Here is a 19,233-nt window from a genome sequence, read left to right as displayed (position 1 = left end):
GTCAGTAAAGATAGAGGGTGAGGGACAAAATTGAGGATGCAGAATGATAGAGAGACTTAAGGCAGGGAGGAGAAGTAAAGAGAAAATGCAGTGAAGATGATAAAGTGGAATAGCCAAGGCCCAGGGTTTTCAGCTAAAAGAAGTTTGGAAGAGTAGGAAGATTAATTTGTGAACCAAGATTAAAATATTGGAAGTGACAATGGTTACAATTATTAGGTATGGTTCTAAAACATGGGTCCTCCATAACACCAAGGAGAATTTATTAAATGTTTTCTAGCGAAACTATCTACGGATTGTTTTGGGTACCAATCTAGCTTACCGTGTTCAGACAGTAAGCTACACAAAAACTGTGGTTCTATCCCATTTCTAAGGCTGTAGTCAGAGAAAGGATGAGAAGGCTAGGACGGTTTCTGTAAATAACGGGTGACCAATTGCCAAGACTGTCCCACTATCTAGGGCCAAACGAAAAGCAGTTCGTGCAAATTGGTTTATTTTTACCAAGTAAAAATTGGTTATTGGATACCAAGGATAAAGAAATCGAAAACTATACAGGTGTCAGTATATCCTGGATACAAAAACAAACAGGAAGAATTTTAATGTAAACTAAAACCAAAAATGCGTAATAATATTTATAGAGGTGTCAAACGAGTAAACCATAACACCAAAATGAATGGTATAACCACAATACAATACAATAATATCAAAGTAACAGAGATGGTTGTTAATTTACTTTATAATCGATTTCAGATAACAAAACATAACAATGAAAGTCAACAAACAAACTTCAATTACCATTCCAATTTCTAAACACATTGTACCCTAGCATTTCACTCCAACAATCCGTGCAGAGAAATTACTAAGCTGAAAAAATAGTAAACATTTGTTGTGACTCATCACAACAAATTTATAAAATTTGTTTAGCAATCCCAACTTGTTTTCAAATCTATATCGTTACAGAAAGGTTCCGAAAAAGTTTTATTCCCTTTATGTACCGCCGGATTACCTAGAAGAGGAAAGACCTTTTCTCCACAAAGTACTTAAAGAAAAGTTTCGTAAGAAACATTCACTCCTATGGGAATTGTCTCTCAACAGACGCTCTACCTGAAAAATCTAGGGAGAAAATCTAGGCAAATGATTGACTAGTGATGTATAGGGTCCTATCAGGGTTGCAACCCCTGATGATTTATCACTATCTTTAATAATTTTTTTAATTGCTTAAAAAAAATCACTAAATAACCGCACAAATATGTCATTGGTGAATTGAAATTAAATAGTTGTGGGCATCAAGCGATGGCTACTGTAGAAAAATTCAAGACAGATAGTCCGATTGAGCGACTCACAGAGACTTTAAACAGATTGGGATGGAGGAAGAGCGTGCGTAGCTGTGTTTGCATTTGGCGGCTTGGTGCTGTGGTAAGTTGTAAGTAGTAGTAGTAGTAGCAGTAGTAGTAATCGATAGCTGAATATTTTCCCTGGGAAATGTCTAGCATTCTTATAGCTATTTTTAGATTTTAAACTTTACCTTTCCACAAAAGCTACACTGGTATGCACCTTTCCCCTCATGTTCTTCAGCAGCATGTTTTACTAGTGCTTCCTTGCCCAAGAGTGGCGAAGAACAAACCTTGCAGAAAAATTTTCTTACTGTGAGACTGAAATTTGGATCATGAAAAACATTGACGTGGGTTCTGTAATATAGCGGATGATCGAACGAGCAGCTACAGCCCCCACAACCTATAAGATATATATGGCATTAGACTTCCTATCCATCAGTACAAGAACTAAACAGATATCAACCTGTTCCAGAGAATCTTTAAACTGCCCTTTAAGTATTAAAGTACTCAAAGATCAAAGTATACTTCCTATCAAGGATCGATAGAAGCTCCAAGAAAGGCTGGCTTATAAGGACAACTTTAAAAGCTCAGGGTAAAACTTAAAATTTTAAAAAAGCTAAAAAATAACTTATGAAAAGTGGACACCAAAACTGGACAAAAAGGAAATGACAAAACACAAGTTACTGACTGCCTTCAATCTACTTTTTGATCATTGGGAATTTAAATTAGTCACAAAAGCGCATTTACTAACACTCTAAGGTGACGTGAAGCTGAAAAGACTTGAGGCCTTTCCTTGTCTGCTATACCCCCACTCCCCCTTCTAGTCAATTTTTACTTGGTAAATTTAATTCCTAGTCAAACTCTAAGAATTTTTATTTTTTGATGGAGAAGTACACAATTCTAGAATTGAATATATATATATATATATATATATATATATATATATATATATATATATATATATATATATATGTGTGTGTGTAAATTATCCAACATATAATAACAGAATATAGAGTTATTCAGGGAAGAAAGCTTATTATATAGGTTTACAAGTTTGTTAAGGGCCCAATCCAATCCCAGGGGCTTTAAATAGGATATCATAGACCAGTTAAAAGGTTAAAAAAAACTGTAAGAGAAGTCAGTGTATATATATATATATATATATATATATATATATATATATATATATATATATATATATATATATGTGTGTGTGTGTGTGTGTGTAAATTATCCAACATATAATAACAAAATATAGAGTTATTCAGGGAAGAAAGCTTATTATAAAGGTTTACAAGTTTGTTAAGGGCCCAATCCAATCCCAGGGGCTTTAAATAGGATATCATAGACCAGTTAAAAGGTTAAAAAAAAACTGTAAGAGAAGTCAGCGGGCCTGAAGAAAAGATCATGAAGAAAACAGAGTACCATTCTGAAAATAGCATGGGGAAACCAATATAAGGTTTGACCCTGTTTTTAGCAAAACCGTTAGCATTAATTTTAATATATTTTACCCAAAAAAGGCATACAAAACGGTGCAACAGTTTATCAGAATGGTTTGCCACTTTTTTAAAAGGAATAGAAATAGGGTTCTATAAAATAAGGTTCAAAATAGGACAAAATAGGGTTCTACCCTAAAAACGTCGTAACTTTGAAGCAACATAAAAAGAAATCAGAAAATTGCAACTTCTTAGTATGGATAGACTTAAGATCGATCCAGGAGGCGAAAATTATTTTAATTTTGATGTCCTTGGTGCTTTAGATAGATACAGCTCCTTCTTCTCTTAGTTATTTTCATTATTAACTAAATAATTCTTTATACCAAAAAATTACCAAAATCTTTCTTCATCTTTCTACCCAAAGATGTAGGGCATACTTTTGTTCCTTCGCACAATCTTCTTCCTTATAGCTCTTTTTGTTTTCTTTCTTTAATCCAGTAGTTTTTATTGATTTACAAAGTTAATTTAATCCAATTCCTTTTAAACATAATGGATTTCCTCTACTAAAGACGTTTCAGTATCCTTGGATGGTTTACAACATCTTTCACAGTATTTTGTTGTTTTGAGGAAAATGACGTACTTTTTGACCCTGTTTGAAGCAAAACAGACTCCTTTTCCTTGTTAGTTTCTAACTTTTCTTGATGAAAAAAGATTTTGGACAAATATTAAAAACAGAAATGGGTTGTGTTCACCCAAGTTTTCTTTCCACTAAAAAAAATTAAATAAAAACAGTAACTAAAACCACTACAGTAACCACTACATGTAAAAGTACCTAAAAATTGAATAAAAACAGTTAATAAAACCACTACAGTAGCCACTACAGATAAAAGTAGCTAAAAATGGATTAGAAACAGTTACTAAAACCGCTCAGTAACCTTTACAGGTTAAAGTATCTAAAATTGAAATAAAAACAGTGAAAACGACTAGAATTACCAAAGGGTAACATTTTACTGGTTATTTATCCATTTTTAGAGTATGACGTACAATTTTACCAATGTACCCGGCCTTGCCACAGAAGTAGTTTTTTTTCAAAGACCTCGCTTCAATTCCAACAGAGCTTGACTTTCTTTTTCTTTTCAGATGCTATTTGTTTTACTTTTACAAATTAAACCTGTTTTTCATTATAAATTATTACAATGTAAATTATAACAGGTTGTAAATTATAAACAAATAAAAATTATTTCAGAAATAGGTGAAAAAGGATGTACAAGGATTTGAATCTTCCTAGTCAATGAGTTCAACTCAGTAGTAAATCCAAAATCTTGCGAAGGAGGGTTTCCGATGCCCTTTTATTCTTAGTTTTTGGTCGTCACATTTTTGGGCTACAATTTTGAAAACTTTTATTCTGTTTAACAGATTTGTATATACGAAAGTGAAAACTATACAAAATAATCTACACTCAAGCCATTGTAAATTAATGCTAGGATTTCAACAAATAAAAGTTAGTTCAGAAATAGGTGAATAAGGAAGAACAATGATTTGAATCTTTCTAGTCATTGAGTTCAACTCGGTAGTAAATCCAAATCTTGCGAAGGATGGCTTCCGATGACCTTTTTTTTTGTTTTTGGTCGTCAGATTTGTGGGTTACAGTCTTGAAAGCTTTTATTCTGCTCAATAAATTTGTATATACGAAAGTCAACACTACAAAAAAATTACACTCAAGCCAAGAGATGGGGCAATCCTTCCAGTAACCGAAATAAAATGTGAAATCAACAAAAACAATGTCTTCACCCACCACATGGCAAACAGAGTTGCTGATGTCTTAACTTACTTTCTTAGCTAGAAATGATTAGCTTAATATGAGCTCTAAAATGCTTCAAATAAAAGATTATTCATTGAGCTCAAAAAATTCAAAGTAATAAAATGAGTAAGGTAATATCCGAAATATTTCAGATTATCCCCTGAACAAAAACCATTAATTCAGAGGAATTGGTATCAAAAGCGGGGAGGGAATAAATTTTTTGTCGCCCCTCTTCTTTGACTGAGTGAGGAAAAAAATCTAGAAACTTTAATGTAAAAAAAAAATATCTTATATTATAGTGTATAAACAAGCATACAAAGAGAGGGGATGGTCCGAAGGGCCTCGCTAGACTATTGTAAAAAGTTTGGAAATGCCTTTATTAGCCTTTTTCCCCTTTATGTAGCCATTCTTTCTCTTTAACCTTTAACCGAAGTTAGTAAGAATAGGAAGATAGATCTGCAAATCAAGACTAAAATATTGGCAGCTATAGTGATGATAATGGTCAGGTACGGTTCTGTAACGTGGGTGATAGGGAAGACAAAAGAAGTTTTGTTAGCAGCTTTCCAAAGAAATTGTGTACGGGTAGTCTTGGGTGCCTTTTGACTGATCGTATATCAAGCAACATGTTGCACAAAAATTTTGCTCTACCTCCCTTTCTAGGGCTATGATGAGAGAAAGGTTGAGAGGGAAACCTAGAAGTGGCAACAGATTCAACAACAAAAAACTACAATGTATTAAAAGTTGATCTGAAACCCTCATTTGCTTGGAATAAAAACAGGAAGAAAAGACAGCAAAAACTTCATCTGCCACCCCCCCCCCTTTTTTGTTGCACGGTGTTATTACTTGAGTCTAATAAAGAATATATATTAGAACAAGGATATATCTAAAAGGATATATTTAATATAAACTGGAATACTTACTCAACTTATCGACCTTCTTTTTAGCCCAAACAGGACTTGGGTCATCAACCCAGTATAACAGTTCATCTCCGTCTTTTAGTTCCACAATTGATAGAAGGTACAGCAAATCACCACGCACTACAGCGGCTAGATTTCTTTCTTCCCTAGTTGGAGCTGGGCGCAAATATCGAAACCAATTTGACCTTTGAGGGTCAAGTATGCTTACATAATGCTTTCCACTTTCCCCGTAAACCTATAAAAAGAAACTATACAGTAGTAATAAAAGCGAATCCATTGCCGAACTCAAATATATTAGTTCAATATTAGCCAAAAAATTTTAAAAGTGTTCATAGAATGAAAATTATTAATCTATTTTTGTTATTTAAAAAGTGAGCTACTTCTCTTCTAGGAAAACTAAAGGGCTTTCAACCAGGTGTAGATTGTTTCTAATTACCCTCTGAAAGATCAAACGTAAATGCACTATTTAAGGATCCTAGGGTTTTTTTCATTCTATTTCTACAGGTGAGAATTAAAAAGTTTTGAAAAACGTTTAAACGCTTTGAAAACTTGAAAACCAATTGAGATACTGGAAAACAGACAGAGCAAAATAGCCTGATATGCTCAATTTAGGGGTTTGAAGGGATGCACAAACGTCATTTTAATGGAAAAAAAGAATGTCCGGTAATTTTTGAAAGGGCACAACAGTTTCTGTATGTGCAACCTCTGGTAAGCCCTTTTGGCAAGTACAAAAAAGTTACACGGCTAAATTTAGGGTTATGAGAAATATTTGTTCAATTCTTTAACAGATATTTATTTTACATTTTTAATAGGTAGAAAAATAGCCTGAGGTCAGCTTTCACGTTTTCAGAAAATCAATAAACAAGATGATCATATAGACAAAATTGGACAAGCAACTCCTCAAGATTACGGAAACTGAATGTAGGGGAAGCGTCAGTCCTTTAAAATGAGTTCAGTTGGTATTATTAGCATCGCAGAGTAATGTCAAAGAAGAACAAGAGCTAAGAGCTCATATGGCACTTGTGACGAGGTCGGAAGAGCCGAGAGCTCATATGGTACGAGGTCGGAAGAGCCAAGAGCTCATTTGGACGAGGTCGGAAGAGCCGAGAGCTCATATGGTACGAGGTCGGAAGAGCCAAGAGCCAAGAGCTCATTTGGCACTTGTGAGAAGGTCAGAACCTAAAGTTAAACTTTATAGCACAAGATCCTTCTAAATATCAAATTTCATTAAGATCTGGTCACCCTTTCGTAAGTTACAAATACCTCAATTTTCAAAATTACCTCCCCCCTCCCAATTCCACCAAAGAGAGCAGATCCGGTCCAGTTATGTCAGTCACGTATCTTAGACAGGTTTCTATTCTTCCCATCCAGTTTCATCCTGATCTCACCGCTTTAAGTATTTTCTAAGATTTCCGGTCCCCCCAACTGCCCCCCCCCCCAATTACGTTTGATCCGGTTGAGATTTAAAATAAGATATCAGAGTTACGAGGTCCTTCTAAATATGAAGTTTCATGAAGATCCGATCACTCCTTCGTAAGTTAAAAATACGTTATTTTTCTTATTTTTCAGAATTACCCCCCCCCCCCCCCGCAATTGAGCGGATCCGTTCCAATTATGTAAATTACGTATGCAAGACTTTTGCTTATTTTTCCAACCAAGTTTCATCCCAATCCCTCCAATCTAAGCGTTTCCCATCATTTTAGGTCTCCCCACCCCAAACTTCCCCCAATGTCACCAGATCCGGTCAGGATTTAAAATAAGAGCTTTGAGCCACGATATCCTTCTAAAAATCAAATTTCATGGAGATCCAATCACCCGTTCGTAAGTTAAAAATACCTCATTTTTTCTAATTTTTCAGAATTAACCCCCCCCCCAACTACCCAAAAGAGAGCGGATCCGTTCCGTTTATGTCAATCATCTATCTAGGACTTGTGTTTATTTTTCCCACCATGTTTCATCCCGATCCCTCCACTCTAAGTGTTTTCCAAGTTTTAGGTTCCCCCTCCCAACTCCCCGCCCCATCACAAGATCTGGTCGGGATTTAAAATAAGAGCTCTAAGACACGATATCCTTCTAAACATCAAATTTCATTGAGATCCGATCACCCGTTCGCAAGTTGAAAATACCTCATTTTTCTAATTTTTAAGACTTACTCCCCCCCCAACTACCCCAAAGAGAACAAATAAGTTCCGATTATGTCAATCATGTATCTAGGACTTGCGCTTATTTTTCCCATCAAGTTTCATCCCGATCCCTCTACTCTAAGTGTTTTCCAAGATTTTAGGTTTCCCCCCTCCAACTCCCCCCAATGTCATCAGACCCAGTCGGGATTTAAAATAAGAGCTCTGAGACACAATATCATTCCAAACATCAAATTTCATTAAGATCCAATCACCCGCTCATAAGTTAAAAATACTTCATTTTTTCTATTTTTCCGAATTAACCGGCCCCTACTCCCCCCCCCCCAGATGGTCAAATCGGGAAAACGACTATTTCTAATTTAATCTGGTCCGGTCCCTGATACGCTTGCCAAATTTCATCGTCCTAGCTTACCTGGAAGTGCCTAAAGTAGCAAAACCGGGACTTTAGGTTTTCCCCCTCCGACTCCCCCCAATGTCATCAGATCCGGTCGGGATTTAAAATAAGAGCTCTAAGACACAATATCATTCCAAACATGAAATTTCATTAAGATCCAAATACCCGGTGATAAGTTAAAAATACTTCATTTTTTCTATTTTTTGCGAATTAACCGGGCCCCCACTCCCCCCCAGATGGTCAAATCGGGAAAACGACTATTTCTAATTTAATCTGGTGCGGTCCCTGATACGCTTGCCAAATTTCATCGTCCTAGCTTACCTGGAAGTGCCTAAAGTAGCAAAACCGGGACAGACCGACAGACAGACAGACCGACAGAATTGGCGACTGCTATATGTCACTTGGTTAATACCAAGTGCCATAAAAACAAACCAAAGGGGTCAACGAACAGAAAAAAACGAAAAAGAAAACTTAAAAAATGAAGAAAAATAATTTCCAACAGAAAGCAGAGAGCAAAAATAATACGATTGCTAATCCATGAAAACATACGGAAGCACGATATATTTTTTTTTGTTATCCAACGCAATACTTCTATAATAAAACGGAAACAGCTGGAAATGAAATAAAAAAATGGATTTGAAAATTAATTCGTTATTCTGTTAAAAAAAAGTCCTTTTAGTGAATTTTGATCCAGATTGTGGCGTTAATTTTAACGAATGATGTGGCGTTAATTGGAGCAAGTTTTGAGTCGGTCATCCCAAATAACGAAGGGATTAAATTAAATATAAAACCCAACTTAATAACTAAATTGGACACTAATAAGAGGATTATTATTCAACAGAATAATGAAATCCTTTTTTAATCACCTCATTAACAGTCGTTTCCGTGTCGCTCAGAAGTATCTCATAGTGTTACGTATATTCTTCATCTGTAGCTACATATTCCGGTTATTCCATATACATGTTTGCTTTTTTCTTTTTTGATTTTAGATTCCTTCCTTTTTTAGTTTCTACGGTATACATTCTTTTTTTTCGACACTTAGGATGTCTTGTTGAACGCAGGCAAAATATTCGTCTGATATTTCTTCTGTTTCTTCTTTGTTTTCATCTGATATTTTTTGACAGTTAGCAGGTTTCTTATAAATAGCCTTTTTTATTTTCTTGTATACAAAATAGGACTAGGCTAGTGAGAAAAAACAAAAGCTAGGAAACAAACAAAAAGCAATGTCCCTGAAGACATAGTTGCTGGACCTTCCTGATATGCTGAACGAAAATGAACGGGCTTGGGAATACCATGTGCCAGCAAATAGTGTCTTTTGATTGGGTTTAAATTTTCCCTCAAAATTGTAAATCGAGTAGTATTTGAAAATTGAAAACTTGTGTTAAAAAAGTTTTTACAATTAATATATATACAGATACAAGGAAAAATGGGTATATTTTGTAGCTTAGGCTGTTTTCATACATGTAGTGTCAATCTGTTCACATAAATTTTATTTTTCATTTCAATGGAGACAATAAGTTTGTTTTTAAAATTAAAAAAGCAGGAAGCCCAGTTCCCAGGGGTTGTATTATTACAAAAAAAAATATGAGTTTATGCCAGCACATTTAACTTAACCTAGTACCGAAATTGAAAAAGAAAAAAAATTCCAAGAGAAAAAAAAATCATACGCCTGCAGATAACAGTATCTCAACGGATCACGAATAGCAAATATTTCCGTATCGTCTCTAGCAGATCACATCGCTTTAGACCATAGCATGGGAAGAACAAGTAAAATAGAGAGAGCAGAGCCCGTATTCACTCTAATATGCCTTTATATTCACCCTCCTGAGATCTCCTGCCTTGACCAGGGGCGAATCTACAGCATTTTCATTGGGGGAGGGGGCAAGAGTGGTCCATATCTGGATAGTCAAGAGGCATGGGATATATTATGATTTTTCTTCACATTCTTGGGGGGGGGGAATTGCCCCTAATGACACCCCCTGGCCTTGTCTGATAGCAGTGGACATTAGAAGATTGCTTAAATATCTTACACAAACATCTTGGAAGAAAATTATGAATAATATCATATTATAGCCTGAGCTGATGCATATAAACAGAGTCCTGAAAAATAGTAAGATATGGACTCGCGAGTAAGGAGAAACCGCTGAAGTATGCTTATTAATTCCATAAATAGCATGTATGTCGGAATTTCGGAATGCACGCCGAGGTTTCAGGGTGACTGAGACTGTTACAGGTCAAACTGAGGAGCAATATCATAATTAGCAATAAACCAATGGCAATAGTTATCGTTATTTATCTAATATCATTTTCCAAACGCATACACAAAAATCAAGCATATCGAAAAACAGGCAAAACAGAAAGAGGTAGTGTACACTCTTGAAAAAAAGACCACCCCTACCCCGGCAGCATAACATTTAAATATTCTACCACCTTCCCTTTAATTGAATTTTTCATCCATCGGCACGGCAAAAGTAGTATGGTAAAAAATATTATTTTACAAAAATTTTATAAAAATACAAAAGTCATTAAATATTCTCTGAAAGTTGGCACTTAATTCCTGCCAAGGCTGTATCCAGACTAGGCTGCCAAATTGACACATTTTGTGTCAAAATGACACAATTTGATGTTGCGTGACACAATGACACATTCGGTCGAAATGATGACACAATCGACGAAAATGACACATTTAAAAAAAAAAATGATACAATTTTGTCATCCAAGTCTTGTTTTTTAAATGGTAATAAAAGACAAGCAAAATTTCAGTTTTCTACCTCCAGAAAAGCTACAGATTAACGGAGGGGAATAGCACTACCTAACGGTGGCAGTAGTACACAAACAGTGCGGAATTCAGGACAGATGCCATCACCATATTTAAAATTTAAACCACGGAAGAAAATAGCCATAGGTGGAAATTTTAAATAAAAATGCACGTTGAATATCTGAACTTAATTGGCTGCTTGATTGAGTATGTGATGTAGCCAACTGGTACGTACTTAATAGTAAAAAGTAAACAGCGTGCAGTTTACCAAAGCTGTATGCATAAGCAGCAACTCACATTTTTAAGAGTACAGGAGGGGCATTCCACGTCGGACAAGATTAAAAATTTCCAGAGAAGTCTTTCCTTCAGAATAATCCATCTGGCTTAACAAGGCACCAACAAATATGAAAAAAATACTAGATTGAAGCTAGTTGAATGGCTTACATATAGAGTAAATAAATATAGCTTCAACATTTCTAACTGAACATTCTTCTATTTTCTAACAAGATTACTTCATTCTAACCTTACCTTGTTTCACTTAAAAATGATGAAAAAGGTCAACAAGAACAGTTGCTTGAGTTTTGAGTTCCAGAGTAGTTACACTCGCCTTCACAAACTCCTTTCCAGCTCAAGGGCAACCATGAAGTCTATCATGAAGTGTTTTGTCAAAACTGATATCTTAGAGAATGATGATGCTTTTGTCGTACCCATGATCTCAGGCTGTTTCAAGGAAATCTACGAGATTTCTTTTGGTCCAAATACCGAAATACACGTGCTGAAATACAAGGATGTGATATTCTCGAATGATCTCAGACAGTTTAGGTTGAACTGCCTGAACTTCTTTGTAGAAGTTATCAAACAAATGAGGAAATTAATTGATAATTCTGATCCCACTTTACAAGCTCTGGCTTGTTTAGACCCAGTGACCGCTTTGAGCGGAAAAGTTGACAATCTAGTGGGACTGACTGGTCGGTTCAGCAGCTTACTTGGGAAACATGAAGGTGAATTGGAAAGGTCAAGGAATTTAATAGAGACTCAGTGGATGTTGATGAGTGACCACAGGGATGAGATTATCAGAACCACGGGAACTGAAATGTGTCCTTCGATCTTTTGGAAGACGTTATTGAATACGAAAGATGCTCAAAGCAAGCCACAGTTCGAAGAGCTGTCCCTTTTTATGCTAAATCTGTGTGCTCTTCCGCATTCCAGTGCAGCTGCAGAACGTCAATTTTCAGTTCTATCAAATATAAAAACGAAACTCAGGAACAGTCTACTTCTCGACACGATAGACTCACTGATGCATGCAAAGCAGCTGGTCTCTCGTATCTCAGGAACCGTGCACGACTGGGAAATTCCTTCCGATATTCGGAAGAATTTTACGGCCTGGTACAAGGAGAAAGAAGAAGAGACCAATGAACCCTAGATATAGCCAGGGTCGAATATACTTGAAGTTCTGGGAAGAGGGGTTTGTGTGTGAGGGGTTACCAAGCTGTTCAGTGCTTATATATCAGATATTCATCTGTAATTTGTAGTACGAATATGCGATTGATTTTGGCTTAAATTTTTCCTCGTCCTCTAGGTCCATTAGAAGTACGATTGTAAGCATTAAGACAGGAAGATGGCTTAGTAGTATTGTTGGTTCAAGCTAAGGTTCAATGAGGGCACAATGAACCACAGACAAGTTGATAGACAGATAGTTGGAACTGTTTTTTCCGGGAACTAAGTTCCGATTGCCGAGTCAATGTGACATACTGTACAAGAGAAGAAAAGTAGGCACAAAGCATGTTAAAACAAAAACAAGCGTGTTTAGGCGTTATACTTCATTTTTACAAATTTCTTCTCGATTGAATCCAGGTCTCGGACAAGTTTTATGCTCGCAAACTAAAAAGCTCAAACGCACCTACTGTGGTCTTGTATTTTGCCATTTTCGAAGGTGTCAACTAAAGCTTAGCCGATTACGATTACGACGTCATGCGAAAAGTCGTTAATTTACTGTCAGAATTGATTGTCCCTAAAACTTTCATGACGTCATAAAAACATCTCGATCCCAAGATAATAGTTTAAGGTTAAGGTTTACTCCTTTTTGAACTGATTTGGAAAAGATTATATATTAAAAACTCTAAATAAAGATTTGACAATTAAATATGATACCACTTGTAGCAAAAAATATGACACATTTTGTGACACATTATGGAATCTGAGATGACACAAAAAACGCAAGCCCTAAGGTCAAAATAGTGAGTTTGTGATGACGTCAAGATCCCGGAAATCCATCCCATGACCAAATTTTTGGCAAAAAGGCAAGACTATTGTGCCATTTTTGAACCAGAATCAACGAAAAATTTCTCGAGGTAAAAAATCAACAAAAGAATTCGCCAGAACCAACAAGAGATTTCTCACCCACTTTCAGAAATTGTATCAAACAGTTCGTGATAACGAACTGTAGTAAGGAGCGACCCGGCTCAATAGTAACCGAAACTCTAGAAAACGGAATTTTGATACAAATAGTTACATCAAAAGAATCCCATTTTAAATCTGATTTTAAATATATAAGTTTCATCAAGTTTAAACTTACCCATCAAAAGTTAAGAGCCTGAAAAAAGTTTTTTATTATTTTAAAAAGTAGAGCTGTGAGAAAGAGTCAAACTTTAGCGTAAAGAGCGAGGCGTTGCGAAGTGGACAACCCCTCTCGTTTACAGAATAATTCCTGGTCGTTTTAAGTTTTAATTTCGCTTCTTACTTGCACTTAAAAAAAAACTTGTTTTTTTATTTTATTTAATACATTAAGTGGTATGAGTGTCATACAGGTGCCACCGTTCGGTGCCAATGTACGGTGCCAAGAGGCACAGAGTGGCTGAAGTGTCCCACGTGCGGTGGAACAACCGGCACTCCAGGATATACAGCAGGTAGCTGACAGTGGGTACCCACTGAGTATCACTGAGTATCCCTTGAGATTTTCCCTTTCTATGGTCTTAAAAGCGAAGTCGTCTCTATGACCTCCCCAATACCTCATAGCTATATATAAAACCATTTTCCAGCGCTTGTGAAAGTAATTTACGTATTTATAAGTTAACAATCCCTAGCCCAGATTTTATGTCAGTTAAAAATTGCTTTTTCAAAGCTGAAAGAGTGTAGCTTCTGTCTGCTTAGTAAATCAACTAAAAACTTTCTAATATAAACTAAATTTTCTAAGTTTTGATAAAAAAAAACAGAAAGCGATGGATGCTTTGAGACTCTCTGCGTTTCTCTGAAATCGGGCAACACTACTAATTTACACGCTTAGGAAACACGACCCGCCTAGGGGGGTTTCTATGGCAACAACTGTCTTTCATTGACTATTCCTAGGAAAGTATCAGAAAGTTTTAAAGGTATTATGGACTCTCTAGACAGTAACATTTCCCGACGATAGCTTTAGAATTAAGAAGATTTCCATTATACTGTCAGCGGTAAACATAGAGGAGAATTAACGTTCAAAATTGACGTTAAAATAACCTTTGTTTCGAAATGAAGACTAAAAAACTAGTTTTTTTATATAAAATTAATTTAAAAAAAACAAGTTTTTGAACTGAAAGTAAGGAGCGACATTAAAACTTAAAATGAACAAAAATTATTACCTATATTGGGGAAAGAGTCAAACTTTAGCGTAAAGAGCAGGGCGTTGAGGAGAGGACAACCCCTTTCATATACGGAATAATTTCTGTTAGTTTTAAGTTTTAATGTTGCTCCTTATTTTCAGTTATAAAAGCTTTTTTTCATTTAATTTCTGAACGTCCTTGAATCAATGCAGGTTTTGTATTTGGCTCACCGTACATGAATAATTAAAACGAACTTTGCATATTAATTTTACTTTTAATAACTAATAGTAACTTTATAATAGCCTAAGTTTGATTTTTGTTCCAGTTGTTTAAGAATGAATCCTGAATCACATCCTTATTCTTGAATCTTGAATCCTTCAAGATTCAATAATAATATTTTAAAAGTTGATCAAGAAATTTTAGCGTAAAAGCGGGATATTAAGGAGACGCAACCCTTCTCATATACGTAATATTTCTGTTCGTTTAAAGTTTTAATATTGCTCCTTACTTTCAGTTGAAAAACTTGTTTTTTCTTTAATTGCTGATCGTTCTTTAAATAATATCAGGAAATCCAGCTCCCCCTCCATGAAAAATTCCCTTCTTCCACGAGAAATTTATCCATGTAAAGATTCTCCCACGTAACTTAAATTAGCGATATCTACGGAATTAATTTTGTAAGGCATAGTAACAGAACGGCCAAAGAGGTCGAAACTATTTTTATGAAAATGAAAGTCAAAGGTTGAGCAATTCTCAAATAACTGAAATGAATGAAAGGAAAGACATGCGTAATAATTTATCTTCGTTTTCAGTTTTAATTTTATTTCTTACTTTCAGTTGGGATAAAACTTTTTTTTTGTTTAATAACAACCACAAGCTGAAGACATACAATATCTTTGGTTTATTATCACATAACCATAGTTATGAAGCTGCTTAAGATAAAATTTAATGCTAAGATTGGACAGAAAACAACACCAACAAGTTATTGCTTGTATCGGCCATCATTTAAGAAAATTCGAACTTTAGTGTAAAGAGTGAGGTATTGACGAAAGGGTGAACTTCCTACGTATACATAATATGAGGGGGGTCCCCCTTGTCAATACCTCGCTATTTACACTAAAGTCCAAATTTTGTTCCAATTCTTTAAGAATGACCCCCTGAATCGCAAAGACCGTTTAATTAGAATAATTAGCTCTTTTGAATTACAAAAATACTTTAGCGTAAAGAGCAAGGTATTAACGAGGAGACGAACTCCCTCATATATGTAATGATTTCTGTTCGTTTTAAGTTTTAATGTTATTCCTTACTTTCAGTTCAAATAACTTATTTTTTATTTAATTTCATATTGTTTTTAAATAATTCTGGGAAATCCAGCTTCATGAAATTCGCTTCCCCATGAAAAATTTCTCCATGGAAATATTCTTCCACGTAACCAAATCCCCCAGACCCCCCACTAGAAAAAATCCCCCTGAAAACGTCTGTATAGTTACCAATAACCAATACTATATGTAAACAACGGGCAAAGTTCATAGTTTGCAGCCGTTACCCCGAGGGCTTTAGGGGCTTAAGTCGTCTTCAGAGACATAGTTATTAGATATTTCGATTATTCTAAACAAAATGGCTATCTCAAAATTTTTATAGGGCCTAGTTGTCCTCCAGTTTTTTTGGTCACTTAAAAAGGGCACTTGAAATTTTAACTTCCGTTCGAATGAGCCCTCTCGCGAAATTCTAGGACCACTGGTTCGATACGATTACCCCTGGGGTAAACATACAAAAAAAAAATAAACAAGCATTCGTGATCTTTCTTCTGGCAAAAATACAAAATTCCACATTTTTGCAGATGGAAGCTTGAAACTTCTACAACAAGGTTCTTGAATACGTTGAATCTGATGGTGTGATTTTCATTAAGATTCTATGAATTTTTGGGGGATGTTTTCCCCTTTTTTCGATAGTAAGGTGAATTTTACCAGGCTCGTAACTTTTGATGAATAGGAATTAACTTGATGATACTTATATATTTAAAATCAGCGTAAAAATTTTATAATTTTAATGTATCTATTGGTATCCAAAATTCCGTTTTTTAGAGTTTTGGTTACTATTTAGCGGCACCGCTCCTTACTTACAGTTCGTTACCATGAGCTGCTTGATATCTACAAGTGATTTTGATGAAGTCCATGTCAACAAAATCAGAAGAAGTTGAAAAGGAAATAAAATATATTTACTTTTTAAAACAATCGAAAACTCAAAGAGAATTACTTTTTTTTATCTATTTGCTTGCGTAAACACCTTAGGTGTTGTTGCATAGACAACATGCTCAAGTTAAGTTCAGCATAGTTAAATTGGCTTTAACAAAAGTATTCAATATCCCAATATAGTTTTCCAGGTTTGCTTTTAAAAATTTTGCTTTTAGATAAACATAAAAAAAACATTTATGGAAAACAATGACTTTAACAAATACTGAGCTTTTAACGTTTAAACTGTTAATTTAACGTATATACAAAATAGATTTCGTCAGTTATTACATAACAAAAAATCGACACAACTTTTTTTTGGTATGTTCATCTTATCACATGGATGAGGCGATATGGCAAATTTATGGGGTCAGTTTTGCCACCTCCAATCTCCACTACTGGCTTCAAAATTTCTGTCCCCATGGCTAGAAGTATTGCTATCCCCCTCAAAAAAATAATCAACCTCTAAATTGGGACATTCAAAAGATAAAACCGTAAAAAAAAAAATTACTATTAATGTGCTATTTGTTGTCATATAATCAAAGCAACTTGAGAATAATTTAGGCTTCCATGAGTTAAAAAATAAAAATGTCTTGAATCTTTCATAAGATGGCTTTCTGTTTGGCGAATGTTGTAACAAAACCATTATGGTTGATGTTTTGTCTCAAATGTTGTTAAATGGATATTGTGTAGGTTTGGGTAATAAACGACATTTGATACTATTTACTGCGTCATTTATGATGGTGAACATATTGCTAGGCTTACCCCTTTCCCACTTCCCAAAAATAACTCATCAAATAAATTAAAGCTGTGAATTATAAATTTGAACTTTATTACCAGATAATCAAAATAGCGAAACAGCTATTTACACTTTTTGAAGTAAATCAAAACAACGAAGATCTCATATTTTGTCAACCGGCTTTCCGGCTTTCCAGGCGTTTTTTTTTTTGTCAAATTTTGTAACTGAACCGTTACGGTTCGTGATTCGATGTTTGAACCGTGAACCGATGTTTCGTGCCAGCAATAAGTCAATGGATATTGATGTCAGTCCAACCAACGTCTTTTGGTTCACAACCGATTAGAGGTAGGTTTTTAACAGCATCAGCTTTCCAAGTGGGATTCAAAAATAAATTAAGGACGTAAATTAGGGCTAAGTGTTTGGTAAATTATCTGGAAATAGCTTAACCGCCCCCTCAAACAGAAAAAAATTCCATTGCATCAATATCCCTCGACTATCTATAGATCAACGCTTTTCCAAGATCTGCACATTGTTCTAGTATAAACTGTGTCAATTTCTATTCTAATGTACCAATATAGTACTGAAACGTAAATTTTAAACTTAGCTTAAATGTTAATGACCAAATCTCTCTTTAATCAAGCTGGTAGCAGTTTCCAGGATTGAAAAAAAACCTCTATTTTATGGTTGGTATTTTGTCTTGCGTTATCTTTACTCTCATAAGATATCGATATATATAAGATAGACATAAGATATCGATATCGATTTACTCTCATAAGATAATTGTCTTCGACTTTTCTGTATAAGTGCTGCTTGTTACACCATTGTAATCAAATTGTGGTTTTCAATAGTATCTACTAAGACTTTCTCAAAATGATCATTGCTCCTTGATTTTTTTTTTTTTTTAATTCTGTGGTCTTTCTTGGATGCTTTTGTTGAAGAAGATGAGTGACTGCTTTTGTCTGAGGTTGCTGTCACGTCAAATAAACTTCATACAAGATATTGTACCATACCGCTAGATTTGATTTTAAAATTTTCAAATCGTTTGGTGAGCGCCTCAGCTTCAATTCTTCAAAGATTCCATTTAGCTCATTATTTTCAACAATGTCCATTAGAGTGCCATCTACTTCGCTTAGTGGGCAACAAAATGTCAGCAATGTATCGATTCTGCTCTTTCATCATTTAGAGATCTGATATAATTTAGATATCATTTAGAGATCTGAGCATTAGGAACGGTAAATAATGCAGAAGTAATTCCCAAGACTGCGGTAATGCTAAGAAAAAATTACAGATGTTGAATGGATCAAAAGACACCAGAAGCACATAAGCAGCAAACTGAATTTATTGAGTGAGAGCTAGAGTTCATAAGTTTGATTTTTATTAACTAAATTGCGTTTTTGAAGACTTATATTCATCCCTGACCAGGGTAGGCACCACGGTCAGTTCCTAAAGTGCTACAATAGCCCAAAGTTGCGTGCTACACAGTTATTTTTGGTGCTATGGTAAAAAAATTGACTGTAATAGTGCTATATTAGAACTTTCCTGCTACACATGGCAACCATGAACTATGTGCTATAGTGCCAAACATGATGAACTAGTGCTACAATAGCACTTTCATGCTACAGGTGGCAACACCGTCCCTGTCACATTACTTCCGTCGTCATGGCCTCGTCTACGTAAGTTCCTACTGGAAGTAACAAGTCTTTAACTTTCTAAGTATTGCATCATTCAAACTAGCCCCACTGTGTCCACTCTCATTTCTTTTTTTATCCCTATTTTTTTTTTTTTTCATGTCTCTATTCTTTGGTTGTTGAGGCAGAGTGGACAATAATTGGTGACACTGAATACGTGGATAAGGATTATACTTTAAAAACCACGAAAAATATTCCATATTCTCTACTACCATTTTATTTTAA

General features: G+C 35.1%; 1 protein-coding gene across 6 annotated transcripts in view; it reads right to left on the bottom strand.

Annotated features, from left to right (window-relative positions):
* LOC136039763 (uncharacterized) overlaps positions 1–19,233 on the bottom strand; it is a 93,677-nt gene that overhangs the window by 28,987 nt on the left and 45,457 nt on the right. For all 6 annotated transcript variants that reach the window (XM_065723622.1, XM_065723623.1, XM_065723624.1 and 3 more), the window contains 2 exons: positions 5,489–5,720; positions 1,523–1,731 (listed from right to left, as the gene is read on the bottom strand). In XM_065723622.1, the coding sequence (XP_065579694.1) occupies positions 1,523–1,731; positions 5,489–5,720 (441 nt within the window). The remainder of the gene's footprint in view (positions 1–1,522; positions 1,732–5,488; positions 5,721–19,233) is intronic.

Source organism: Artemia franciscana, chromosome 20 (genome assembly GCF_032884065.1).
Source record: "Artemia franciscana chromosome 20, ASM3288406v1, whole genome shotgun sequence".
Lineage (NCBI taxonomy): Eukaryota > Metazoa > Arthropoda > Branchiopoda > Anostraca > Artemiidae > Artemia > Artemia franciscana.
This window is presented reverse-complemented; position numbering and strand designations above follow the sequence as displayed.